Raw genomic sequence first — 27,507 nt, forward strand, 5'->3', positions numbered from 1 at the left:
TATATGAGGGCAGGTATCACTACTGCTCTGTGTCGGTTTTAAGATTCTGGTCTTCAAACATTCTTCCTTAGGCGACCAAAGGCTGTGCTGGCACACTGAAGGCGATGTTGGACCTAGTCATCGATGTCTGCCCTTGTTGACAGTAGGCTCCCAAGGTATGGAAAATGATCCACTTTGTCCAAGGCCGCCTCATGGATTTTGATAATCGGGGGGCAGTGCTGCATGGCGGGTCAGGTTGATAGAGCACCTTTGTTTTAGGATGTTTAGTGTAAGACCCATGCTCTTGTACGCTATGTTGAACGTGTTGACAATGGTTTGGAGTTTGTCCTCCGAGTGAGCACAGACGCAAGCATCATCTGCATATTGTAATTCGATGACCAAGGATGACACTGCATTGGATCTGGACTGAAGGCGACAGAGGTTGAACAGTTTCCTGTTCTATAGATTATCTCCACTCCAGCAGGAAGCTTGCTGACTGAGATGTAGCATTGCAGCAAGGAAGAATGAGAAGAGCGTTGGTGCAATGACACAGCCTTGCTTCACCCCGATTTGTACATGAATTGGGTCTGTTGTGGATCCATTGGTCAGGATCACTGCTTGCATGTGATCATAAAGCAAGCGGAGGATGGTGACAAATTTTTGAACGGTGATAAATTTTTGAGGACAGCCAAATTTGAAGAGTACACTCCATAATCCCTCACGGTTGACAGTGTCAAAGGCCTTTGTCAGGTCAAAGAAGGCCATGTATAGAGGTTGGTGGTGGTCTCTGCATTTCTCTTGAATTTGTCGCGCGGTGAAGATCATGTCCATTGTGCCCCTTAGTGGGCGGGATCCGCACTGCAACTCTGGGAGGAGCTCTTCTGCCACAGGGAGAAGGTGATTGAGGAGGATTCTTGCGATAACTTTCTCTGGTAGACAGCAAGGAATTTCCTCTATAGGTATTGCAATCGGACTTATCTCCTTGAAGATAGTCACGATTACGACGTATCTCAGATCCACTGGCATGCTCGCCTCCTTCCAAATCAGAGAAATGACCTCGTATTCGTGCCAATAATGCTTCTCCACCATGCTTTAGTACTTTGGTGGGTATTCCATCCGCTCCTGAGGCCTTGTTGATCCTCAGCTATCGAATGGCTTTTTCAACCTCATGTAGGGTTGGGGTTGTACTGAGATGGTGGTGTGTAGCGTGCTGTGAGATGGAGTCGAGTACACTCACGTTGAAGACAGAGTCTCAGTTAAGGAGATCTTCAAAGTGCTCCTTCCAGTGAGCACTGACTGCCTCTATGTCCTTGATTAAAATTTCTCTGTTCTTCGACCACAATGGGCTAGAACCTTGGGTACTTGATCTGTAGGTGGTCTTTACTGCACTGAAGAATTCATGCACGTCGTGGTCGTCTGCTAGTTGCTGGATCTCCTGCACTTACTCAACCCATCATCTGTTGTTTATTTCGCAAGTTTTTTGTTGGACCTCGACCTTCAGACGTCTGTAGATCTGTTTTCTTGCACTCGAGTTGTCTTGCTGTTTCCAATTCAAGAATGCTTTGCGCTTGCAGCTCATAATCTCCTGGTCGTTCTCGTCAAACCAGTCTTGGTGTTTCCTGGTCGAGTGACAGAGCATCTCCTCACAAGTCTTAATTATGGAGGCGTTGAGGGCAGACCAGGCTCCATGAGCACCCTGCATTTCTGGATCACTTTGACTCGCCAGGTTGGTAATGAGGCTTTGGCTGAATAGAACTTTCTTAGCATTGTCTGAGTGTGCTAGCGTTGATTTTCCTGCGGCATTTTCTGTTGCTGCCGCTATTTTTGGGCAACATTGATGGACATCACTGAGCGGATTAGGCGGTGGTCCGTCCAGCAGTTGTCGGCTCCTGTCATGGTACGGGTGATGTGCACGTCCTTGTGGTCCCTCGCTCGAGCGATGACGTAGTCTAGCAGATGCCAGTGCTTTGATCGAGGGTGTTGCCATGAAGTCTTGTAGAAACATAGAAACATAGAAAATAGGTGCAGGAGTAGGCCATTCGGCCCTTCTAGCCTGCACCGCCATTCAATGAGTTCATGGCTGAACATTCAACTTCAGTACCCCATTCCTGCTTTCTCGCCATACCCCTTGATCCCCCTAGCAGTAAGGACCTCATCTAACTCCTTTTTGAATATATTTAGTGAATTGGCCTCAACAACTTTCTGTGGTAGAGAATTCCACAGGTTCACCACTCTCTGGGTGAAGAAGTTCCTCCGCATCTCGGTCCTAAATGGCTTACCCCTTATCCTTAGACTGTGACCCCTGGTTCTGGACTTCCCCAACATTGGGAACATTCTTCCTGCATCTAACCTGTCTAACCCCGTCAGAATTTTATATGTTTCTATGAGGTCCCCTCTTATTCTTCTGAACTCCAGTGAATACAAGCCCAGTTGATCCAGTCTTTCTTGATAGGTCAGTCCCGCCATCCCGGGAATCAGTCTGGTGAACCTTCGCTGCACTCCCTCAATAGCAAGAATGTCCTTCCTCAGGTTAGGAGACCAAAACTGTACACAATACTCCAGATGTGGCCTCACCAATGCCCTGTACAACTGTAGCAACACCTCCCTGCCCCTGTACTCAAATCCCCTTGCGATGAAGGCCAACATGCCATTTGCTTTCTTAACCGCCTGCTGCACCTGCATGCCAACCTTCAATGACTGATGTACCATGACACCCAGGTCTCTTTGCACCTCCCCTTTTCCTAATCTCACCATTCAGATAATAGTCTGTCTCTCTGTTTTTACCACCAAAGTGGATAACCTCACATTTATCCACATTATACTTCATCTGCCATGCATTTGCCCACTCACCTAACCTATCCAAGTCGCTCTGCAGCCTCACAGCATCCTCCTCGCAGCTCACACTGCCACCCAACTTAGTGTCATCCGCAAATTTGGAGATACTACATTTAATCCCCTCATCTAAATCATTAATGTACAGTGTAAACAGCTGGGGCCCCAGCACAGAACCTTGCGGTACCCCACTAGTCACTGCCTGCCATTCTGAAAAGTACCCATTTACTCCTACTCTTTGCTTCCTGTCTGACAACCAGTTCTCAATCCATGTCAGTACACTACCCCCAATCCCATGTGCTCTAACTTTGCACATCAATCTCTTGTGTGGGACCTTGTCGAACGCCTTCTGAAAGTCCAAATATACCACATCAACTGGTTCTCCCTTATCCACTCTACTGGAAACATCCTCAAAAAATTCCAGAAGATTTGTCAAGCATGATTTCCCTTTCACAAATCCATGCTGACTTGGACCTATCATGTCACCTCTTTCCAAATGCACTGCTATGACATCCTTAATAATTGATTCCATCATTTTACCCACTACCGATGTCAGGCTGACCGGTCTATAATTCCCTGTTTTCTCTCTCCCTCCTTTTTTAAAAAGTGGGGTTACATTGGCTACCCTCCACTCCATAGGAACTGATCCAGAGTCAATGGAATGTTGGAAAATGACTGTCAACGCATCCACTATTTCCAAGGCCACCTCCTTAAGTACTCTGGGATGCAGTCCATCAGGCCCTGGGGATTTATCGGCCTTCAATCCCATCAATTTCCCCAACACAATTTCCCGGCTAATAAGGATTTCCCTCAGTTCCTCCTCCTTACTAGACCCCCCGACCCCTTTTATAACCGGAAGGTTGTTCGTGTCCTCCTTCGTGAATACCGAACCAAAGTACTTGTTCAATTGGTCCGCCATTTCTTTGTTCCCCGTTATGACTTCCCCTGATTCTGACTGCAGGGGACCTACGTTTGTCTTTACTAACCTTTTTCTCTTTACATATCTATAGAAACTTTTGCAATCCGTCTTAATGTTCCCTGCAAGCTTCTTCTCGTACTCCATTTTCCCTGCCCTAATCAAACCCTTTGTCCTCCTCTGCTGAGTTCTAAATTTCTCCCAGTCCCCGGGTTCGCTGCTATTTCTGGCCAATTTGTATGCCACTTCCTTGGCTTTAATACTATCCCTGATTTCCCTTGATAGCCACGGTTGAGCCACCTTCCCTTTTTTATTTCTATGCCAGACAGGAATGTACAATTGTTGTAGTTCATCCATGCGGTCTCTAAATGTCTGCCATTGCCCATCCACAGTCAACCCCTTAAGTATCATTCGCCAATCCATCTCAGCCAATTCACGCCTCATACCTTCAAAGTTAGCCTTCTTTAAGTTCTGGACCATGGTCTCTGAATTAACTGTTTCATTCTCCATCCTAATGCAGAATTCCACCATATTATGGTCACTCTTCCCCAAGGGGCCTCGCACAACGAGATTGCTAATTAATCCTTTCTCATTACATAACACCCAGTCTAAGATGGCCTCCCCCCTAGTTGGTTCCTCGACATATTGGTCTAAAAAACCATCCCTTATGCACTCCAGAAAATCCTCCTCCACCGTATTGCTTCCAGTTTGGTTAGCCCAATCTATGTGCATATTAAAGTCACCCATTATAACTGCTGCACCTTTATTGCACGCACCCCTAATTTCCTGTTTGATGCCCTCCCCAACATCACTACTACTGTTTGGAGGTCTGTACACAACTCCCACTAACGTTTTTTGCCCTTTGGTGTTCTGCAGCTCTACCCATATAGATTCCACATCATCCAAGCTAATGTCCTTCCTAACTATTGCCTTAATCTCCTCCTTAACCAGCAATGCTACCCCACCTCCTTTTCCTTTTATTCTATCCTTCCTGAATGTTGAATACCCCTGGATGTTGAGTTCCCAGCCCTGCTCATCCTGGAGCCACGTCTCCGTAATCCCAATCACATCATATTTGTTAACATCTATTTGCACAGTTAATTCATCCACCTTATTGCGGATACTCCTTGCATTAAGACACAAAGCCTTTAGGCTTGTTTTTTTAACACCCTCTGTCCTTTTAGAATTTTGCTGTACAATGGCCCTTTTTGTTCTTTGCCTTGGGTTTCTCTGCCCTCCACTTTTCCTCATCTCCTTTCTGTCTTTTGTTTTTGCCTCCTTTTTGTTTCCCTCTATCTCCCTGCATTGGTTCCCATCCCCCTGCCATATTAGTTTAACTCCTCCCCAACAGCACTAGCAAACACTCCCCCGAGGACATTGGTTCCGATTCTGCCCAGGTGCAGACCGTCCGGATTGTACTGGTCCCACCTCCCCCAGAACCGGTTCCAATGCCCCAGGAATTTGAATCCCTCCCTGCTGCACCATTGCTCAAGCCACGTATTCATCTGAGCTATCCTGCGATTCCTACTTGTTTTTCTGATGGAACAAAGTGTTTGTAATGACTAGGCCATGTTCTAAGCATTTCATCAGCGGGAGGGTACCGTTGGAGTTGGCTTTCCCTACTCCCTCTCCGGTGGGTAATAACGGCAAACTAACAGCTTTTGCTGTTATTACCCCATTGAAACTGACCGTAACTTCAGGATGTAGTGCATGTGCATCCTAATGTGGCAATACTGAAGTTGCGGTCAGCCATTCACTGCTCCAACACTAGCTGTGCTGTGCACCTCCCCCAATAGCCTGAAATCAGTGAAACTGACAAACTTGGACTTTTCTGCTGTGATATCGCTGCTAAGTACCCCATTTAAAAGTTAGACCTTGTTAGATTAGATGTAACTGGTCTGAACAGTGTATTCGCAGCTAAACAAATGTTATAGTCCAGAAAAATTTATTTTAATTTTGGAGTGCCAAATTTATCCATTATAATAAAAATTACAATTTTTCAGAAACTTCAAATTGTTCACATTTATTTTAGGTTTATCTTTGAGACCCCCAATCTTTTTTGTCTAACATTTTTTGAAAATCAGAATAAAAGGAGCTTCACTTCCTGGTTCCATGGCTGAGAATTCTGCTTTGTGATTGGCTGCTTGGACAGCTTATTGAATTCCCACTAAACTACACTGATCTCAATTGAATATAGAAAAAGCCTGATTGCCTCCAGCTCCCCTGTTTTATTATGGACACTGTGTGCATTGCTGTACAGACAGATGAACTCATTTTTAATAGCAGTTCCTCTCTCTTTATTTTTAACCATCTTTTTAAACTCCTGTTCTATAACTCTCTCTTCCCTGGCCATCTCTTTCTTATGCTCTCCTTTCCTGTTTACTTTATATTTAGGCTGTTTTTTTTCCTTGTAGATCCCTCCCCCTGTCTTGCTAGTTCAAAGCCTTTGCCACCTCCCTATTTGCCCTTTCCGCTAGGACACTGGTCCCATCCTGGTTCAAGTGGAGTCCGTCCCATCCGTACAGCTCCTTTCTGTCCCATAAAAAGGAATCCCTCCTTCCAACACCAGCCCTTTAGCCACATGTTAATTCTCCTGATCTGACTTTTTATGCCAATTTGCACGAGGCTCAGACAATAATCCAGAGATTATTACCCTCGAGGTCCTGCTTTTTAATTTAGCTTTTAACTCCTGATACTCCCTCAGCAGGACCTCCTCCCTTCTCTTGCCTATGTCATTTATTCTGACATGGACCATGACAACTGTATTTACCCCCTTCCTTTCCAAATTCCTCTCCAACCGCCACGAGATATCCCTTATCCTGGTACTGAGTAGGCAACACACCCTTCGGGATTCTCATTCTTGGCTGCAGAGGATGCTATCTATACCCCTAATTATAGAATCCCCTATTGGTTTTCATTGTGACTGTTCTCCCCGCAGTCTTTCTCCTTGTCCTCACAAACAAATCTAATTCTAACACATCTAATCACATTGATGAAAGATCGTACAGAAAAACACAATCTGCATTTTGCAACAGTGATTGATTGAACGAACACCTTTTAAGCAAAACGGACAATGGATTCTTCATCACCTTCCACTACTTTTTATGATTTCTTGGGTGACCTGGTTTTGTATTGTCTTTAACAACCTTCTGCCCTTTGTCACTATCCATCTGTAAGGAACTGCACTTGGTTTGTTTCGCACCTTCAGTGTTTTCTGGTGACATTTACAGAACTTAATGGAATATGTACATTTGAAAGTTGTCACAATCATTGATTTTGAAGAGTGCCATTAGATTAGATTAGATTGTAAGTACTATCTATGACCAAAAAGTGGATACAATTCAAGCACCAACATCTGACTTTGAATGGCTCAAGCTAAATGGAAGTAACTTACCACAATTTGATTATCCCAATCCCTTTAAGTGTAATTAAATGGGGGGGAAAAAACTTCTCCAAGTCATTTTTGTGGAACCTTATTCTGTTAAGTGATCAATTGCACAAGTGAAGGGATTATTTCAGTATCTTACATTCGATAACTGAGCAGCTAGTGGAAATGTTATTCTTAAAAACAAATAAATTGAGCTGACCCAAATGGTTTTGCAATACATATGGAATAAATGGTACTTTTTTTCTAAATTAGTTTTAAAATATCATATTTTCACTTGTTAATTCATTCAAACAAGCTTGAAATGATGAATTACCTCTCCCACTTTCTCCTGAATTCCAGTTATACCTTTCAACATAATTGTACAGGAGTGACAGGCATGGCACTAAAGTAGTATTGGTTTCAGTTTAACTTGTTTTTCTCCCATACAGTGGTTGAAAGCAATTATGAATTCTCATAACATAACCAATGTTTTCTTTGCAAAGTTTTAAAATTGTTTAAATATTAAATAAAATACGATAAATTTAGCAGGTTCTAAGGCCATACTTGGCATAATTTTTTTATTGTACAATATATTGTAATTGTATAATGGAACATTTGTATTGAAAAATAAAAATATGCAGGTGTTACTCAAATCACATTTTCTACAGTACAGTCTGAATTTTGTTTAAATTGATTTTAGTGGGCTCAGTTTTCCCCGAGCCCGTGTTTTAGCATACTTGCCTGAGTTGCGCCGCTCCATTAGGCCAGTAGATGCTCCAGAAAAAAATCTTAGTACTTTCACCGATGTTTGGCCTCGACTCTGGCCCCACACAGCGTGGCCAGTCGCCTTGGGGGTGGAGCCTGCGGTCTGCGCCGTAAAAAATGTGCCGGGACGTCTGCGCATGCGCGGTTGGCAGTTCAGCACGACCCTTGAGTGAAAAGCTGTGTTCAAACTGTCTTTGAAGTGGCGAACCTGCCAGAGTGGTGCATTCACGACAGTGTCGAGCTCCCAGTTTACAAACTGCGCTGCAACAGGTAATGCTATCAGTACAGTGAAATGCTGCAATCACCATATTGTTAAGAGACTGAAGGCTGTTTTTTCAAAGTGCCACGGCTGAGGGAATAGTTGAGGGACTTCGTTGAAAATGGCCTCATTGTTGTTAAAGGGGCTGTATGGCGTGCTATTATTTACCGCGTTGTTGGAGGGTCTGTATGGTCCCCGCCCCAAGCCTCTACATTGACTTGCTGCTACGCTGTGGCCCCGATGCCGGCCAGTTCGCTCCCTCCCGCCCCTAGCCCAAGCCGAGTGACCTCCCGCACCGGCCCGCTGCCTTCCCAGGCCGAGTGCAGAAAGATGAATTGGAGTTTGATGCTGAAGGTACGATTTCAATTTTTTATTTCTTATAGAATTGCGGTAATGATTATTTCTTGATTATTTTAATTGTGCGAAGGATGGTTTTGCAAGTCTGTTCCCTCTGAGAAGTGGTGTTTCTATTGAATGGATTTTATTTTTCAATGTCGCGTTAGTTTTGTTTGCAAATGCACTCCGCATTGATTTATTTAACATTGCTAAGGCTTGGTTGGTTCAGGTCCTCTCCGCTCTCGCCCCTATCCCAGGCTGAATGGCCTCCGATATACTTACTTGCGCAGATTTCTTTAACTCTCCGCAAGGGTTTTCTCGAGTGGCCACATACGCTGGCCTAAGTAGAAATGGAGTAACTATTAGCTGCCCAAAGTTGCCTAAATGGCCAGAGCTGTAGGTTGCTGGTAACACCCCCTTTTGAGAAAAAAACTTACCTTAAAAAAAAACGTAACTAAGTCAGTTATGCTGGTGCAAATTGATTGGGGAAACTGGGGATTTTTAAGTTAGGCCAGAAAAAGCAGCCTACTCCAAAAAAAAAACGGAGTAAATACTGGGGAAAATTGAGCGCAGTGTCCCTAGTGCTCAAAGTTTAGCATGACTTTGACCTGTAAAGTACTATCCAATGTTATTGCAAATCCCCTTCTTAAGGTATGCTTACTCTCTCTTTCTCTTCTGTCTTCTCTTTGCTTCCCACCAACATCCTGCAGAACAGGTCCTGGCTTAAGCTCTATTAGAAATTATGGAATTTAGCTTTCAATACAACTGGGTTTGTTGTAATAAACTTAGTTTAAACTGTACCTGTCATGTATTCTACATGGCTACTGCTGGTACTATCTCAAGGTGTGCTGCCAGAGGGCACAGCAGTGGGAGACTCGTGGGTTACCTGTACAGGTGTGCCTGGCCTAGTATGAAAGGCAGGCCACCAGGTGTGATCCTCACTCTGGAGTTAACTAATAAAGGACTACGGTCGCTACAGTTCAAGTACAACACACTGCCTCGTGGAGTTATTGTTAGAGCATCTAAGGACACAACAACTGACGACGAGATTATGAACTTTCACGCAGAAATGGCTACCCTTGGTACATTGCAGCAATTCACCGATGGTGATGATTGGGATGCCTTTGTGGAGAGGCTAGAACACTTCTTCACAGAAAACGACCTGGCAGGAGATGACCCGGCCGCACTGGCTGATCAGCGGCGAGCTATCCTACTAACCAGTTGTGGGCCCAACGTCTATGGCCTCGTCAGGGACTTGCTGGCACCAGCGAATACAATGACCAAGTCATACAAGGAGTTCGTAACTCTGATCCAGGAGCAACTCAAGCCCAAGGAGAGCATCCTCACAGCCAGACACTGGTTTTATACCCACCGACGGCCCGAAGGCCAGGAATTCGCGAAGTATACTGCAGACCTCAGGAGACTGGCACCGTGCGAGTTCGGCACCCACCTCAATGAAGCGCTGTGGGACATTTTTGTCATTGGAATTGGCCATGAGGGCCGCCTTCACAAGCTACTGTCGGCGGATACCACAGTCACACTGCAGAAGGCCATCTCTGTGAGTCAATCATTCATGACCTCGACTTGCGGCTCTAGGCAGATGTCTCGCCCTCAGGACTAAAACCCGGCAGGTACTGTGCACAGAGTGGTGCCATTCAGGGGCTGGACTGTACAGCACGAATCCTCTCTGGCAAGAGAGAACAGACCCTTGAGTGTTAATACGGATTCTTTTTCCCTCAATCTGTTTCAGCGAATACACTGACACGCGAACACCTCTTGCCTTTTCTGTAAAAGACCTTTATTGAAGATTCTCCGGCCGGGACTTGTCAAAGAGACACTCTCAATCAGAGCCTGTTTACCTTCCCCTGGACAAGCCCCTTTTCAGCGCGAAAAGCACAGTAGATATACATTTTCAAAACAGAACACATTGATTAGCACTTGGTCTATCCAATCCCTTTCTGCCTTCCCTTTCCCCCCCCCCCCCCCCCCCCCGAGTACGTCCAATGGCAGGCAAGAAAGTCTCCCAATTAGGGCTGGTGTCAGGTAGGTTAGTTATAGCTTTGCTAACCGGTCTTCCCTTATCAGTAAAGAACCCAATTAGTTTCTCTTCCTCAGTAGTAGCTATTACTTTTCCCTTCCTATCTCGAATTGCTTTCTTTCTTTGTGCTGCCTTGGGCTTTCTCATGACCCGTGTCTAACCTCAACTTCAACTCTTGGTAACCCCTTTTTTTTTCTGTTGATTCTGCAGTTGTCTGCATCTTGACCATTTCTTTAGCTATTTTCCCATGATTCCCTATCTCCATCCTTTTGCCACCTTCTCTAGCCATCTACCACTTTCGCAATCCTTTTACACATTCTCATGAGTCCCTTAACTCAGAGACCGCCGAGAGGTTGCTAATCGAGTAGCACCATGCTGGCGTTGCGGAGGGAATCACAGGGCTCACCAGTGCCACTTTAAAAACTATGTTTGCAAAGGCTGCAGCACATACGGCCATCTCCAGCGAATGTGTAAGAGAAATAGGACTTGCTGTGTCGATGAGGAGTCCACAGATGGCCATGAATCCAGCGTGGATTATGAATTGTTAGACAGAGAGGCAGCTCAGTCCCACAGGGAGATACATAGCATGTTTACCTGCACCACCGAGTGCTCCCCGCTGAAGATGGGAGTCAAGATAGAGGGAAGTCCAGTCTTTATGGAAGTTGGCTCGCCCCCGTGTCCATCAGTGATGAATCAAGGAGCCTTTGAGAGACTGTGGGACAATTCGGCTGAACGACCCGAGTTGGCCCCGGTCCAGGCAAAGCTCTGCACCTACACCAATGAAATCATCCCAGTCATTGGTAGTGTGAATATAAAGGTACTCCATGATGGCGCAGTACACAAGTTACCTCTGTGGATTGTTGCAGGTGATGGACCAACGCTGCTCGGCAGAAGGTGGGTGGAGAAGAACTAGTGGAACTGGGAAGATTTCACCCCTCTGCTCTCACCTGAGAGTGGACTTGGCACTGGAGAGCAGACCAGCATGGCACGTGAGACACAGACCGCTCAGCACGACTGCATAGAGATGATCCAGCTGAGACGACCTGAATGCACCTTCCAGGCTCCAGTGTCAGGACTCCTGAAGAAGAAAATCGGATCCAGAAGCGACTTCCCAACTGCGGAGGCAGAACCCGGGGAGAAGAAGATCACTGCAGTCGACATCGTGGACGAAGGAACGATGGCGCCCAAATCACGAGGTGATGGGCTGAAGATAAAGATGGCTGCGGCCAGACCACGAGGTGCAATGCTGATGGAGCAACACGTAGCACCAAATGGAGAAGCGGATTGGGGTAAAGCAAGCAAGGCTCTCTTAAAGGAGGCCTGCAACCCACTACAATTAAAGGGACAGTTCCACACATGTAAGCAATGTAACAGTAATTGTAAGCTAGAAACAAAAGGTGCTACGGATTATGTAAAGTGTGTAACTGATCATGTAAAATGTGTAACTGATAATCGGAATTGTATACATGCAACCAGCGAGGAAAAGTCGCGCGATTATGTACAATGTGTGATTGATGATCTGAACTGTGCGTATGCAACCAGCGAGGAAAAGTCCTAGGGTGTCCATCATGTAAGGAAAAGCTGTGCGATGCAAGATTCCCACTGCACGCAGCCAATGCAGCGGGCAGACACCCATCGGGTGCACACAGATCCAGTGAGCTACCCAATGCTGTAGCCTGCGTCCCGGGGACCAGAGTCATGCACCACGAAGCATGGCCACAAGCAGCCAATGCACGAGCTGCGGAGAAAATTACCTCAGCAGGGCAACGGCAACGGTATTGATACCATGCCCTGGGTCGGCTCCATCTCTCAGGCAACCAATGGCACCAACTGCCATGAGCCTGAAGATGCAGACTGCACCAAGGCCATACCCCTAGATGTAGGGTCACCCGCCACTGTTCCCCCAGAGGAAACGAGCACGAGCCAGGATTCCAAACCAAACGACGCTCAGACCAGCGAGTCAGCAGTTTGCTCTGCACTGCTCGGCGACAGCTCCTCAGGGAGCAGCTATGACCCAGAGCGTAAAGAAAGGACAGGAGGTCACAGACATCTGTGAACCTGCCTGATGCTAGGAATCATGGCAACAGTCCCGAGAGCAGGCTACGCGAGCCAACCAGGTTCCCACAGCCAGCACCGGGCACTGAGCCGCCACCAGACTGCAGGGACGCCACCCAGCAGCTCCGGAACTAACTTGTCCTCAAGCACCGGTCACCGCATCAACAAGGCATCTAACGTACTTGTCGAACCATGGAACCACAAAAAAAAAGGAAAACCCACTTACCGGAACATGAATGTCAGGAGCCCCCGCCACATCAGTGTATCAGTGTGGGGGGTGGAGAATGGAGTGGTTAGGAACACACACACACAAACAGCAACCACCAGCACGATACTGTACCAACTACCCCCCAAGGTTGAGCTGGCCCGCCCGAGGTCAACCAGTCAAAACCCATATAGAGTTAAGCCCAGAGAACAATGCAGAGGCCATTTGCACTGAGGATTCAGGGGGGAGTGATGTCATGTATTCTACATGGCTACTGTTGATATTATCTCAAGGTTGGGTGAGTGGGCAAATGCATGGCAGATGAAGTATAATGTGGATAAATGTGAGGTTATCCACTTTGGTTGTAAAAACAGAGACAGCCCATTATCTGAATGGTAACAGATTAGGAAAAGGGGAGGTGCAACGAGACCTGGGTGTCATGGTACATCAGTCATTGAAGGTTGGCATGCAGGTACAGCAGGCGGTTAAGAAAGCAAATGGCATGTTGGCCTTCATAGCGAGGGGATTTGAGTACAGGGGCAGGGAGGTGTTACTACAGTTGTACAGGGCCTTGGTGAGGTCACACCTGGAGTATTGTGTACAATTTTGGTCTCCTAACTTGAGGAAGGACATTCTTGCTATTGAGGGAGTGCAGCGAAGGTTCACCAGACTGATTCCTGGGATGGCGGGACTGACATATCAAGAAAGACTGGATCAACTGGGCTTGTATTCACTGGAGTTCAGAAGAATGAGAGGGGATCTCATAGAAATGTTTAAAATTCTGACGGGTTTAGACAGGTTAGATGCAGGAAGAATGTTCCCAATGTTGGGGAAGTCCAAAACCAGGTGTTACAGTCTAAGGATAAGGGGTAAGCCATTTAGGACCGAGATGAGGAGAAACTTCTTCACCCAGAGAGTGGTGCAGCTGTGGAATTCTCTACCACAAAGTTGTTGAGGCCAATTCACTAAATATATTCAAAAAGGAATTAGATGTAGTCCTTACTACTAGGGGGGAATCAAGGGGTATGGTGAGAAAGCAGGAATGGTGTACTGAAGTTGCATGTTCAGCTATGAACTCACTGAATGGCGGTGCAGGTTTGAAGGGCCGAATGGCTTACTCCTGCACCTATTTTCTATGTTTCTATGTGTGCCACCAGAGGGCACAGCAGTAGGAGACTCGTAGGTTACCTGTACAGGTGTGCCTGGCCTAGTATAAAAGGCAGGCCACCAGGTGTGATCCTCACTCTGGAGGTAAATAATAAAGGACTTGGGTCACTACAGTTCAAGTTCAACACACTGCCTCATGGAGTCATTGTGAGAGCATCTAAGGACACAACAGTATCTACAGTAAATTCTAATTACAGTATCTCCATTACTAGAATCGTTTTAGCCCCGTCTCTCTAGAGGCTATTTTGGCATGTATTTATTAACTGAATACCAAAACTTGGCTGCCGTGTCCTAACTCGCACCAAGTCCCGCTCGCCCATCACCCCAGTGCTCGCTGACCTACATTGGCTTCCGGTTAAGCAACGCCTCAATTTCAAAATTCTCATCCTTATTTTCAAATCCCTCCATGGCCTCGTCCCTCTCTATCTCTGTAATCTCCTCCAACCCCACAACCCCCCCCCCCCCCCGAGATGTCTGCGCTCCTCTAATTCTGCCCTCCTGAGCATTCCTGTTTATAATCATTCAACCATTGGTGCCCATGCCTTCTGCTGCCTAGGCGCCAAGTTCTGGGATTTCCTGCCTAAATTTCTCTACCTCCCTTTTCTCCTTCAAGACGCTCCTTAAAACATGCATCTTTGACCAAGCTTTTGGTCACCTGCGCTAATTTCTACTTATGCGGTTCGGTGTCATTTTTACTGCATAATACTGTGAAGTGCCTTGGGACGTTTCACTATGTTAAAGGCGCTATATAAATACAAGTTGTTGTTGTTGAATAAGATTTCCTGCCTTCCCCAAATCAGTCCGTGACAAAAGACCAAAAGTTTTGTAATACATGGACCCCTAATGAGAACTTCCTTGGTCCTAAAGTTTTCTAATAAATTGGACTGTATTGTACAGGCTTAAGATTTTAGATGTTAACACATGAGAATCATTTATTATTCTGTCATTTCACAATTTTGTTTAATGCAGAAATAAAACTCCCACGGTTTATATATTTTATTTGAAGCTTTTGCAATGGGTGTTTTTCCAAAGTGTGCAGATGTAAGATTCTTTTATTCAATATTTTCATCTATTAAAAACTTTATGAACTAAATATCACTGGTATTGAAAATTAAGTTGGGACATTTTTCTGTAAATAAGCATGATTGGTTTATTTTTCTGAGACCAGTGTGTAGATGCGTGGAACAAAAACAGCTTTCCTCTGTATCTATCCACACTATAGCAGATTTGGGCATGCTAGGTGCTCAATTCTGATGTAAAATGCAAAAAATTAAGATGTTGCTCAGCTTGATGAAAAAATTGGTCTCAAACAAAAAGAAAGAAAATAGAGACTTGCCTTTCACGACAATCGGACATCTCAAAGTGCTTTACAATCACTGAAGTCCTTTTGAAGTGTAGTCAGTGTTGTAATAGAAATTTACAGCGCAGAAGGAGGTCGGCCCATCGTGTCTGCGCCGTGGGAAACGTGGCAGCCAATTTGCGCACAGCAACTCCCACAAACAGCATTGTGATAACAAAAACAGATTATTTGGTCATTATGTTGATTGAGGGATAAATATTGGCCAGGACAACAGGGATGACAGCCTTGCTCCCTCAGCACTGCACTGGAGTGTCAGCCTAGATTTTTGTGCTCAAGTCTCTGGAGTGGGTCTTGAACCCACAACCTTCTGACTCAGATGAGTGTGCTACCCACTGAGCTACAGCTGACAGAAAAAGAAAACAAAGGGGTTGCCTATCCTTGTTTTTCCTCAACAAACCAAATAGTATCTGCTTTAGGTAATGGTCCTCAATCCAGTTGATCCATGCTAATCCTGTGTCTGTCTAACAAAACACTAGTTAATATCTTGCTTGGGTTATGTGAACAATTCAAAGTGCCAATTACAACATGGATTAAAATATTCAAGAATTGAAACTTTTACTCTGATTAAAATTGTTTTGACCCCAGATTCTTTACCAAAAAGCATACCATAAAGACAAAAGAAGGGGCATGTAATTGGAGACCAAATTAAAATCAATAAATTATAATTTCTTATTTTGGGGAGAATTGGCCTAAGAGTTGTGTCATCAAACTGATCTCTATCAGAAATGTGATCTTTATTTAATGAGAATGTCCCTCGAGCTTTCAGGGTAGATAGTAGCAGCCACTTTATAGTTTAAACATGATTCTGATTTCTGATTTTTTTTTTAAAGTCCTGCTAATTTAAACTTTTTATTGGTTGTCATTATACAATAAGCACATTCTTGCCGTTTTTTGTATAGTGTAATAGTGTTGCATTTGACCTCTGCTCCAAGCCGCCTCTGACCTCCGCTCCACGCAGCTTCTCTCCGCCGCTTCCGAACTCCACTCCTCGCCAGTCCCAAAGCGGCGAGGAGCAGAGGACAGAAGTGGTGAGGTGTGGAGAAAGGGACCAACGAGGAATGTCCTATGAATTCCAGGGCGAGAGGTCTTGTGGGAAGGAGGACAGTGAATAGTAGGAGTATGTTTGTATTTATATGTATGTACTAGGCTAATGCAGCGGAGCCGGGTCTCCAGTTGTTTTGGATCCCCTTGCCACTGGACCAAGACCTTGCTCTGTCAAGCCTGTGCGGTAGCTGGTGTGCAATGGCTTGCCCACGTTAAAAGATTTCAGGCACGGACATCCTCTACTGTTTAAAATGAAGTTCAGGACCTAGAACGTCAGGACCCTCATGGACAATCCCAACAGCAACAGACTGGAACGTCATACAGCCATCGTTGCCCGGGAACTCAGACACTTTGACATAGACATTGCCGCCCTAAGCGAGACCCGGCGGGAAGTGGAAGGCCAGCTTAGGGAATAAGGTGGTGGTTACATGTTCTTCTGGAGAGGTAAATTAGAAGAAGAACGCCGCCACCATGGGGTGGGCTTCGCTATAACAAAATGAGCTAGTTGGCCGTCTCAGAGACTCCCCTTGCAGGATAAACGAGTGACTCATGACCTTTCAACTCAATCTAGCCCGGAAGCAGTGCATACGCCCAATACTGGAAGCTACAGATGAGATCAAAGAGGAATTCTACTCCAGCCGTGAAGGATCCCTGTCCCAACTACCACAGGGGGTCAAGCTGATCCTCCTTGGTGACTTTAACGCCAGAGTTGGAAAGGACACAGGCTGCTGGGGAGATGTGATCAGCAGAGAGGGAGTAGGGAACACCAACTCCAACGGTAACATCCCGCTGACGAAATGCTTAGAACTTGGTCTTGTCATAACCAACACCTTGTTCCGTCTTCTGATAAGTACAAGGCTTCATGGCAACACCCTCAATCCAACCACTGGCACCTGCTAGACTATGTCATCGTCCAAGTGAGGGACCACAAGGACATGCGTATGATCCATGCCATGACAGGAGCTGACGACTGCTGGACAGACAACCGCCTAATCAGCTCGGTGATGTCCATCAATGTTGCTCAAAAACAATGGCGGCAACAGAAACAATGCCGCAGGGAAATCAACACTGGAGCACTCGGAGACCATGCTAAGAAAGCACGATTCAGCCAGTGCCTTGCTACCAACCTGGCGAAAGAACTATGAGGTTGCTGGCCGAAGAGGCTCCGAAGGACGCTGCTGGAAAGGGGGGACAGAGTTCAGACCTGGGAGGATTTGTTCCCTAGGGAGCTGCCGTCCTGGGCGCCATCTTGTAAGACACACTTTATATTATGTCTGTAATGTACTTTGAATGACTCTACAAGGCAATGTGTTCTGCTCAAACTGTAGTGATTTTGGTCCTTTATTCCAAATTCCAGTGTGAGGCACAAGCATGGTGTGCAGCCTTTTATACTGGGCCCTGCCACCAGGGCAGGAAACCCCCAGTCTCCACCAGTTGCACCCTTTAGTGGTGCCAGCATGTATATACACAGTGTAAACCTTATTGATAGTACATCAGGTAAATAAGTCTCCATCTTCTGCAACCACACAGTGACTGCACAGAGAGTACATCCATAGTCTGCATATACAACACTTTACATGTCGGCGGCGAACTCGGAGTCCTTTCGGCCGGCGGCCCAAACTGCGGAGGTGAAAGCAGCTGGAGGAGCAGCGGCGGAGCCACGGTCGGGCACGTGGCACGGGTAATGGCGGCGGCCACTCTGACTTCTCCCACGACCCTTCGAGAAGCTAAAATGGAGCAGGGCCCCAGCGTCTCTCATCCCCTCCCCTCATCATACCTCAAATCTCCCACCACTTCTTCTGAAGGCGCTGCTCAGGGCCGAGCTTACGGCTCACACCCCACTGTAGGCAATTAGGCCCATACAGTAGAACCTGGTCTGTCGCCTCAGACCCTCTTGCCACTGGACCAAGACCTTGCTCTGCTAAGCCCGTTTGGTAGCCAGTGTGCAACGGCCACCCCACGTTAAAAGAACTCATGCACAGGCATCTTCCACCCTTCAAAATGAAGTTCAGCACCCTCATAGACAACAGCAACAGACTGGAATGCCACATCGCCATCATTGTTTGGGAACCTTAGACGCTTCAATGTCAACATCGCTGCCCTAAGCGAGACCCGACGGGCAGCAGAAGGCCAGCTCAAAGAACAAGGTGAAGGTTACACCTTCTGGAAAGGCAAACAAGAGGAAGAACGCCGCCTCCATGGAGTTTGGTTCGCCATCAAGAACGAGCTGGTCGACCGCCTCGGAGACTCCCCCTGCAGAATTAGCGTACTCCTCCTGACTCTCCGGCTCACCCTATCCCAGAACCAGTGCGCTACAGTTATCAGTGCGTACGCCCGAACACTCGATACAACAGATGAGGCTAAAGAGGCATTCTACTCCAGCCTCGAACAATCCCTGTCCCCCATCCCTACAGACAACAAACTGATCCTCCTCAGCAACTTCAGTGTAAGTGTCAATAAGGACACAGACCTCTGGGGAGGCATGATTGGCAGAGAGGGCTAGGGAAAACCAATTCCAGCGGTACCCTTCTCGAGACAAAATGCCTAAAACATGACCTTAAGAACACAAGAACATAAGAAATAGGAGCAGGAGTAGGCCATACGGCCCTTCGATCATGGCTGATCCGATCATGGACTCTGGTCCACTTCCCTGCCCGCTCCCCATAACCCCTTATTCCCTTATCGTTTTAAGAAACTGTCTATTTCTGTCTTAAATGTATTCAATGTCCCAGCTTCCACAGCTCCCTGAGGCAGCGAATTCCACAGATTTACAACCCTCAGAGAAGAAATTTCTCCTCATGGTTTTAATTAGAACAAGGGGCTGCCTAAGATCAGAGCCCTCGAGTTCTAGTCTCCCCCATCAGTGGAAACATCCTCTCTGCATCCACCTTGTTAAGCCCCCTCATAATCTTACACGTTTCGATAAGATCACCTCTCATTCTTCTGAATTCCAATGAGTAGAGGCCCAACCTACTCAACCTTTCCTCATAAGTCAACCCCCTCATCTCCGGAATCAACCTAGTGAACCGTCTCTGAACTGCCTCCAAAGCAAGTATATCCTTTCGTAAATATGGAAACCAAAACTGCACGCAGTATTCCAGGTGTGGCTTCACCAATACCCTGTATAACTGTAGTAAGACTAACCTGCTTTTATACTCCATCCCAAAGGGCAGAAAACGTTAGTGGGAGTTGTGTACAGACCACCAAACAGTAGTAGGGAGGTTGGGGATGGCCTCAATTAGGAAATTAAGGGTGCGTTCAATAAGGGTACAGCAGTTATCATGGGTGACTTTAATCTACATATTGATTGGACTAACCAAACTGGTAGCAACACTGTGGAGGAGGATTTCCTGGAGTGTATAAGGGATGGTTTTCTAGACCAATAAGTCGAGGAACCAACTAGAGAGCAGGCCATCCTAGACTAGGTCTTGTGTAACGAGAGTGGATTAATTAGCAATCTGGTCATGCGGGGCCCCTTGGGGAAGAGTGACCATAATATGGTAGAACTCTTCATTAAGATGGAGAGTGACACAATTAATTCAGAGACTAGAGTCCTGAACTTAAAAAAAGGAAACTTTGGTATGAGACATGAATTGGCTAGGATAGATTGGAGAATGACACTTAAAGTGTTGACGGTGGATAGGCAATGGCAAACATTTAAAGATCACATGGATGAATTATAACAATTGTACATCCCTGTGTGGCGTAAGAATAAAAAAGGGAAGGTGGCTAACCAGGGAAATTAGGGTAAGTGTTAAATTCAAGGAAGAGGCATATAAATTGGCCTGAAAAAGCAGCAAACCTGAGGACTGGGAGGAAGACTAAGGGTTTAATTAGGAGGGGGAAAATAGATTGAGAGGAAGCTTGCAGGGAACATAAAAACTGACTGCTAAAGCTTCTGTAGATATGTGAAGAGAAAAAGATTAGTGAAGACAAATGTAGGTCCCTTGCAGTCAGAATCAGGTGAATTTATAATGGGGAACAAGGAAATGGCAGACCAATTGAACAAATACTTTGGTTCTGTCTTCACTAAGGAAGACACGAATAACCTCCCGAAAATACTAGGGGACCGAGGGTCTAGCGAGAAGGGGGAACTGAGGGAAATCCTTATCAGTCAGGAAATGGTGTTAGGGAAATTGAAGGGACTGAAGGCCGATAAATCCCCAAGGCCTGATAGTTTGCAACCCAGAGTACTTAAGGAAGTGGCCCTATAAATAGTAGATGCATTGGGGGTCATATTCCATGGACTCTGGATCAGTTCCTATGGATTGGAGGGTAGCTAATGTAACCCCACTTTTTTTTTAAGTGGGAGAGTGAAAACAGGGAATTATAGACCGGTCAGCCTGACATCGGTGGTGGGGAAAATGCTGGAATCAGTTATTAAAGATGTAATAGCAGCGCATCTGGGAAGCAGTGACAGGATCAGTCCAAGTCAGCATGGATTTATGAAAGGGAAATCATGCTTGACAAATCTTCGAGAGTTTTTTGAGGATGTAACTAGTAGAGTGGATAAGGGAGAACCAGTTGATGTAGTATATTTGAACTTTCAAAAGTCTTTTGACAAGGTCCCACACAAGAGATTAGTGTGCAAAATTAAGGCACATGGGGTATTGGGGCTAATGTATTGATGTGGATAGAGAACTGGTTGGCAGACAGGAAGCAAAGTGTCGGAATAAATGGGTCCTTTTCAGAATGGCAGGCAGTGACCAATGGGGTGCCGCAGGGTTCAGTGGTGGGACCCCAGCTATTTACAATATACATTAATGATTTAGACGAAGGAATTTAATGTAATATCTCCAAATTTGCAGGTGACACTAAGCTGGGTGGCAGTGCGAGCTGCGAGGAGGATGCTAAGAGGCTGCAGGGGGACTTGGACAGGTTAGGTGAATGGGCAAATGCATGGCAGGTGCAGTATAATGTGGCTAAATGTGAGGTTATCCACTTTGGTGGCAAAAACAGGAAGGCAGATTATTATCTGAATGGTGACAGATTAGTAAAAGGGAAGGTGCAAAGAGACCTGGGTGTCATGGTACATCAGTCATTGAAGGTAGGCATGCAGGTACAGCAGGCAGTAAAGAAAGCAAATGGCATGCTGGCCTTCATAACGAGGGGATTTGAGTATAAGAACAGGGAGGTCTTACTGCAGTTGTACAGGGCCTTGGTGAGACCACACCTTGAGCATTGTATGCAGTTTTGGTCTCCTAATCTGAAGAAGGACATGCTTGCTATTGAGGGAGTGCAGCGAAGGTTCACCAGGCTGATTCCCGGGATGGCAGGACTGACATATGAGGAAAGACTGGATTGGCTAGGCTTATACTCAAATTTAGAAGAATGAGAGGGGATCTCATAGAAACTTATAAAATTCTGACGGGACTGGAGGGGTTAGATGCAGGAAGAATGTTACCGATGTTGGGGAAGTCCAGAATCAGGGGTCATAGATTAAAGGGGTAAGCCATATAGGACAGAGATGAGGAGAAACTTTTTCACCCAGAGAGTTGCGAACCTGTGGAATTCTCTGCCACAGAAAAGTCTAGTTCGTTGGACATATTCAAAATGGAGTTAGATGTGGCCCATGCGGCTACTCGGATCCGGGGGTATGGAGAGAAGGCAGGGGTGGGGTACTGAGGTTGCATGATCAGCCATGATCATATTGAATGGCGGTGCAGGCTCAAAGGGCCGAATGGCCTGCTCCTGCACCTATTTTCTATGTTTCTATGTTTTTATCCCCTTTGCAATAAAGGCCAAGATTCCATTGGCCTTCCTGATCACTTGCTGTACCTGCATACTAACGTTTTGTGTTTCATGCACAAGTACCCCCAGGTCCTGTTGTACTGCAGCACGTTGCAATCTTTCTCCATTTAAATAATAACTTGTTCTTTGTTTTTTTTCTGGCAAAGTGCATGACCTCACACTTTCCAACATTATACTCCATCTGCCAAATTTTTGCCCACTCACTTAGCCTGTCTATGTCCTTGTCATCACCAACACCTTGTTCCGCCAGAGGGATAAGTACAAGGCATCGTGGCAACACGCTCAATCCAAACACTGGCACCTGCTCGACTATGTCATCATTTGAGCGAGGGATCGCAAGGACGTGAGCATCACCCACACCATGATAGAAGCTAACGACTGCTGGATGAACCTAATCAATTCTGTCATCAACATTTATATAGCCCCAAAGCAATGATGGCAACAGAAGCAATGCCATAGAAAAATCAACGCCGGGGCACTGAAAGACCCAGCTAAGAGAGCCCTATATAGCCAGCGTCTCACTGCCGATCCTCGATGACCCCACGACGCAGAGTGCCCACAGCACTTGGTCTGTCCTCCAGGCCACCATAACCAGTGCCTGCGAAGAGATGCTCGGTCACTCAACCAGGAAACACCAGGACTGGTTTGATGAGAATGACTAGGAGATCCAGGAGCTTAATAAACCGCAAGCACAGTGCATTTCTGAGTTCTACTGATGGCTGAAGGCCGAGGTCCAACAAAAAACCGGTGACCTAAACAATAGATGGTGGGTGGAGAAAGCACAGGAGATACAGCAGCTGGCCGACAGCCATGATGTGCGAGGATTCTTCACCGCAGTCAAGTCCACCTACGGCCCAAGCACCCAAGGCCTGACCCCACTGCTGGCCAAGAACGGGGAGACACTCATTAAGGATACTGAGGCAATCAGGGCCCGCTGGAAGGAGCACTTCGAAGATCTCCCTAATTGAGACTCTGTCTTTGACACGAGTTTCCTCGACTCCATCCCGCAGCATGCTACCCGCCATCATCTCAGCAAAACTCCAGCCTTGCACGAGGTAGAAAAATCCATCCATCAGCTCAAGAACAATAAGGCATCAAGAGCAAATGGAATCCCTGCTGAGGCACTAAAGTATGGTGGAGAGGCCAGTCAGTCATAGGCAGTCCCTCAGAATCGAGGAAGACTTGCTTCCAATCTTAAAATGAGTCCTTAGGTGGCTGAACAGTCCAATACCAGAGCCACAGTCCCTGTCACAGGTGGGACAGAGTTGTTGAGGGTAAGGGAGGGTGGGACAGATTTGCAGCATGCTCTTTCCGCTGCCTATGCTTGATTTCTGCATGATCTCGGCGATGAGACTCGAGGTGTTCAGCGCCCTCCCGGATGCACTTCCTCCACTTAGGGCGATCTTTGGCCAGGGACTCCCAGGTGTCGGTGGGGATGTTGCACTTTATCAGGGAGGCTTTGAATGTGTTCTTGTAACGTTTCCTCTGCCCACCTTTGGCTCGTTTGCTGTGAAGGAGTTCCGAGTAGAGCACTTGCTTTGGGGAGAGGTACTATTGGCTCGAATGCATGACCTCATCTCTCTCATCTGGAAGGAGGAGTGCATGCCTGGAGATCTCAGAAATGCTATAATCGTGACCATCTTTTAAAAAGGGGGCAAGTCCGACTGTGGCAACTACAGAGGAATCTCCTGTTGTCGGCCACTGGGAAAGTCATCGTTAGAATCCTCCTCAACCGTCTTCTCCTTGTGGCTGAGGAGCTCCTCCCAGGGTCACGGTGCGGATTCCGTCCGCTACAGGGTACAACAGAAATGATATTCACGGCACGACAACCACAAGAGAAATGCAGGGAACAACACCAACCCTTGTACATGGCCTTCTTTTACCTGTTAAAGGCCTTTGACACTGTTAATCCGCGAGGGACTAGGGAACGTCCTCCTCCATTTCAGCTGCCCCCAAAAGTTTGTCACCACGACGACGTGCAAGTCATGATCCTGACCAATGGATCCACCACAGACCTAATCCACGTCCGAACCAGGGTCAAGCAAGGCTGCGTCATCATGCTAACCCTCTTCTCGATCTCACTCGCAATGCTCCATCTCACGCTCAACAAGCTCCCCGCTGGAGTGGAACTAAACTATAGTACCAATGGGAACCTGTTCAACCTTAGTCGCCTTCAAGCTCGATCCAAGATAGTCCCATCCTCAGAGATGTGGACCATATACAGAAGACACCTCAAATTGCTGGAGAAATACCACCAATGATGTCTCCGCAAGATCCTGCAAATCTCCTGGGAGGATAGACGCACCAGCGTCAGTGTTCTCGATCAGGCCAACATCCCCAGCATCGAAGCACTGACCACACTCGACCAGGTCCGTTGGGTTGGCCACATTGTCCGCATGCCCGACACGACTCCCAAAGCAAGCGCTCTACTCGGAACTTCTACACGGCAAGCGAGCCCCAGGTGGGCAGAGGAAACATTTCAAGGATACCGTCACAGCCTCCTTGATAAAGTGCAACATCCCCACCGATATCTGGGAATCCCTGGCCAAAGACCACCCTAAGTGAAGGAAGCGCATCCGGGAGGGCGCTGAGCACCTTGAGTTCTCATCACTGAGAGCATGCAGAAAACAAGCGTAGGCAGTGGAAGGATCGTGTGGCAAACCAGACTGCCCACCCACCCTTTCCTTCAGCAACTGTCTGTCCCACCTTTGACAGAGACTGCAATTCCCGTATTGGACTGTACAGTCACCTGAGAACTCACTTTTAGAGTGGAAGCAAGTCTTCCTCGATTTTGAGGGACTGCCAATGATGACCAACCTGGCTCAAAGTTATGCAGGGTGCTCACGGCGCCTGGTCTGCCCTCAAGGCCTCCATAATTAAGAACTGGAAGGTGACGCTCGGTCACTCGACCAGGAAACACCAAGACTGGTTCGACGAGAATGACCAGGAGTAAATAAGCTGCAAGCGCAAGGCATTCTTGAATTGGAAACAGCAAGACAATTCGAGTGCAAGATCTGCAGACATCTGAAGGTGAGGTCCAACAAAAAACAAATGGTGGGTGTAGAAAGCGCAGGAGATCCAGCAACTAGCCGACAACCACGACGCGCGTGGATTCTTCAGTGCAGTAAAGAGTACCTACGGCCCAAGCAACCAAGGTCCTACCCCACTGTAGTCGAAGAACGGAGAAGTTCTCATCAAGGACAGAGAGGCAGTAAGTGCTCACTGGAAGGAGCACTTTGAAGATCTCCTTAACCGAGACTCTGTCTTCGACATGAGTATCCTCTACTCCATCCCACAGCATGCTACGCGCCACCGTCTCAGTACAGCCCCAAACTTGAGATTGAAAAGGCCTTTTGACAACAGAAGAACAACAAGGCCTCAGGAGCAGATGGAATACCCACTGAAGCACTAAAACATGGTGGAGAAGTACAATTGGCGCGAATACATGAGGTCATTTCTCTTATTTGGAAGGAGGAGAGCATGCCAGGAGATCTCAGATGCCATAACCGTGACCATCTTCAAGAAAGGGGCTAAGTACGATTGCGGTAACTACAGAGAAATTTCCTTGCTGACTACCGCAGGGAAAGTTATCGCAAGAATCCTCCTCAAACACCACCTCCCTGTGGCAGAAGAGCTCCTCCCAGAGTCGCAATGCAGATTCCACCCACTAAAGGAGCACAATGGACAGGATCTTCACCATGCGAAAATTTCAAGAGAAATGCAGGGAATTCCACCAACCTCTGTACATGGCCTTCTTTAACCTGACAAAGGCCTTTGATACTGTCATTGAATTACAATATGCAGATGATGCTTGCGTCTGCACTCACTCGGAGGACGAACTCCAAACCATCGTCAACACGTTCAACGTAGCGTACGAGAGCATAGGCCTTGCACTAAACATCCGTAAAACAAAGGTGCTCATCAACCTGCCCCTGCGGCACAGCACTGCCTTGGTGAGGCCTTGGACATTGTGGACCATTTTCCATATCTACTGTCAACAAGGGCAGACATTGATGACGAGGTCCAACACCGCCTTCTGTGTGCCAGCGCAGCCTTTGGTCGCCTAAGAAAGAGAAGGTTTGAAGACCAGAACCTTAAAACCGACATAAAGCTCATGGTCTACAAAGCAGTAGTGATACCTGCCCTCATATATGCTTCTGAGACATGGATTATACACAGCAGGCACATCAAAGCACTGGAGAAGTACCACTAACACTGCCTCCGCAAGATTCTGCAAATCCTTTGGCAGGATAGGCGCACCAATGTCCGTGTTCCCGCCCAAGTCAACATCCTCAGCATCGAAACATTGACCACGTTCGATCAGCTCCGTTGGACGGGCCACGACGTCTGTATGCCCAATATGAGAATCCCAAAGCAAGCGCTCTACTCTGAGCTCTGACACGGCAAACGAGCCCCAGGTGGGCAGAGGAAATGCTTCAAGGACACCCTCAAGGGCCGCCTCGAAGAAGTTCAACATCCCCACCGACACCTGGACAGTCCCTGGCGCAAGATCGCTCAAAGTGGAAGAGAATAATCTGGGAAGGCGCCGAACACCTCGAGTCTCTTCGCCGGGAGCAAGTGGAGACCAAGCGCAAATGGCGGAAAGAGCGCATGACAACCCGGCACTTCAACCAATGTTCTTTCAACCACCGTGTGTCCAATCTGCAACAAAGACTGTTGTTCCTGCATCGGACTTATCAGTCATCTGAGAACTAATTTTTAATGTGGAAGGAAGTCAAGAGAAGATGCTAAAGGAGTAGGGAAAGACTCCACCACTGCGGCAGTTTGGGTGGGACAGATGGTAGAAAGTGTATACAGGCAATGAGGCTTTGGCAAGGTGCAAGGTGTCACCACCCACGAACCAAGTTTCAGTTAAATCCAGGATGTCAATGTAATCAGTCACAATGTTGTGGATGGCAAGGACCTTGTCTATGAACATGTAAGCAGCCATTAAAGAAGGAAAAGCGGAGAGGGGCAAGTGATTCGCTGGCAGAGTCCAAGGGGATTTTGGCGAGTGCGATGGGAAGGTGATTAGCGGGGTTAGCTACCAGCAGGTGTGCTGGCCAGGAATGCTGGTGAGAAGAGAATGAAGCAGTTGGAGTGCTGCTTGCAGGAAGGCAGCAATGGAGAATGCCAAGAATGCCACAGAGGATAGCTGTGGGTTTAATCAAGCTCAGAACATCAGGAGAATAGAAAGGCAAATTAGTCGTCATTGGTTAAGGCAGGAATTGATGGGGGCAAAGTACCTGAGAAGGGAGGAATAATATGTGACATTACTGGCTGACAAGCAGAGGAAACAGGTGAGGAGGGTCCAAGAGAAGCCACAGGAAAATAAAAGGAGATAGAAGTAATGGGCTTCAGTCCAGAGCGGCAGCCAAAACGTGCATGCAAATTGATGAAATTTGAGTAGAAGAGATCCAAAAGCCAATAGGG

At 46.9% G+C, this 27,507-nt stretch overlaps 1 protein-coding gene across 3 annotated transcripts in view; it reads left to right on the forward strand.

Annotated features, from left to right (window-relative positions):
• The first annotated feature begins 8,020 nt into the window (after positions 1–8,020).
• Positions 8,021–27,507, forward strand: part of ints10 (integrator complex subunit 10) — a 215,996-nt gene continuing 196,509 nt past the window's right edge. For 2 of the 3 annotated variants that reach the window (XM_070871989.1, XM_070871997.1), the window contains exon 1: positions 8,021–8,129. Coding sequence is in view for 1 of the 3 variants with exons in the window: in XM_070871978.1 (XP_070728079.1) it covers positions 8,359–8,472 (114 nt within the window). In the remaining 2 variants the exon portion in view is untranslated. Of the gene's footprint in view, positions 8,130–8,176; positions 8,473–27,507 lie in introns of those variants that run through there. The other variant, XM_070871978.1, reaches the window with a different exon arrangement.

The sequence above is a fragment of the Pristiophorus japonicus genome, chromosome 2 (genome assembly GCF_044704955.1).
Source record: "Pristiophorus japonicus isolate sPriJap1 chromosome 2, sPriJap1.hap1, whole genome shotgun sequence".
Classification (NCBI taxonomy): Eukaryota; Metazoa; Chordata; class Chondrichthyes; family Pristiophoridae; genus Pristiophorus; species Pristiophorus japonicus.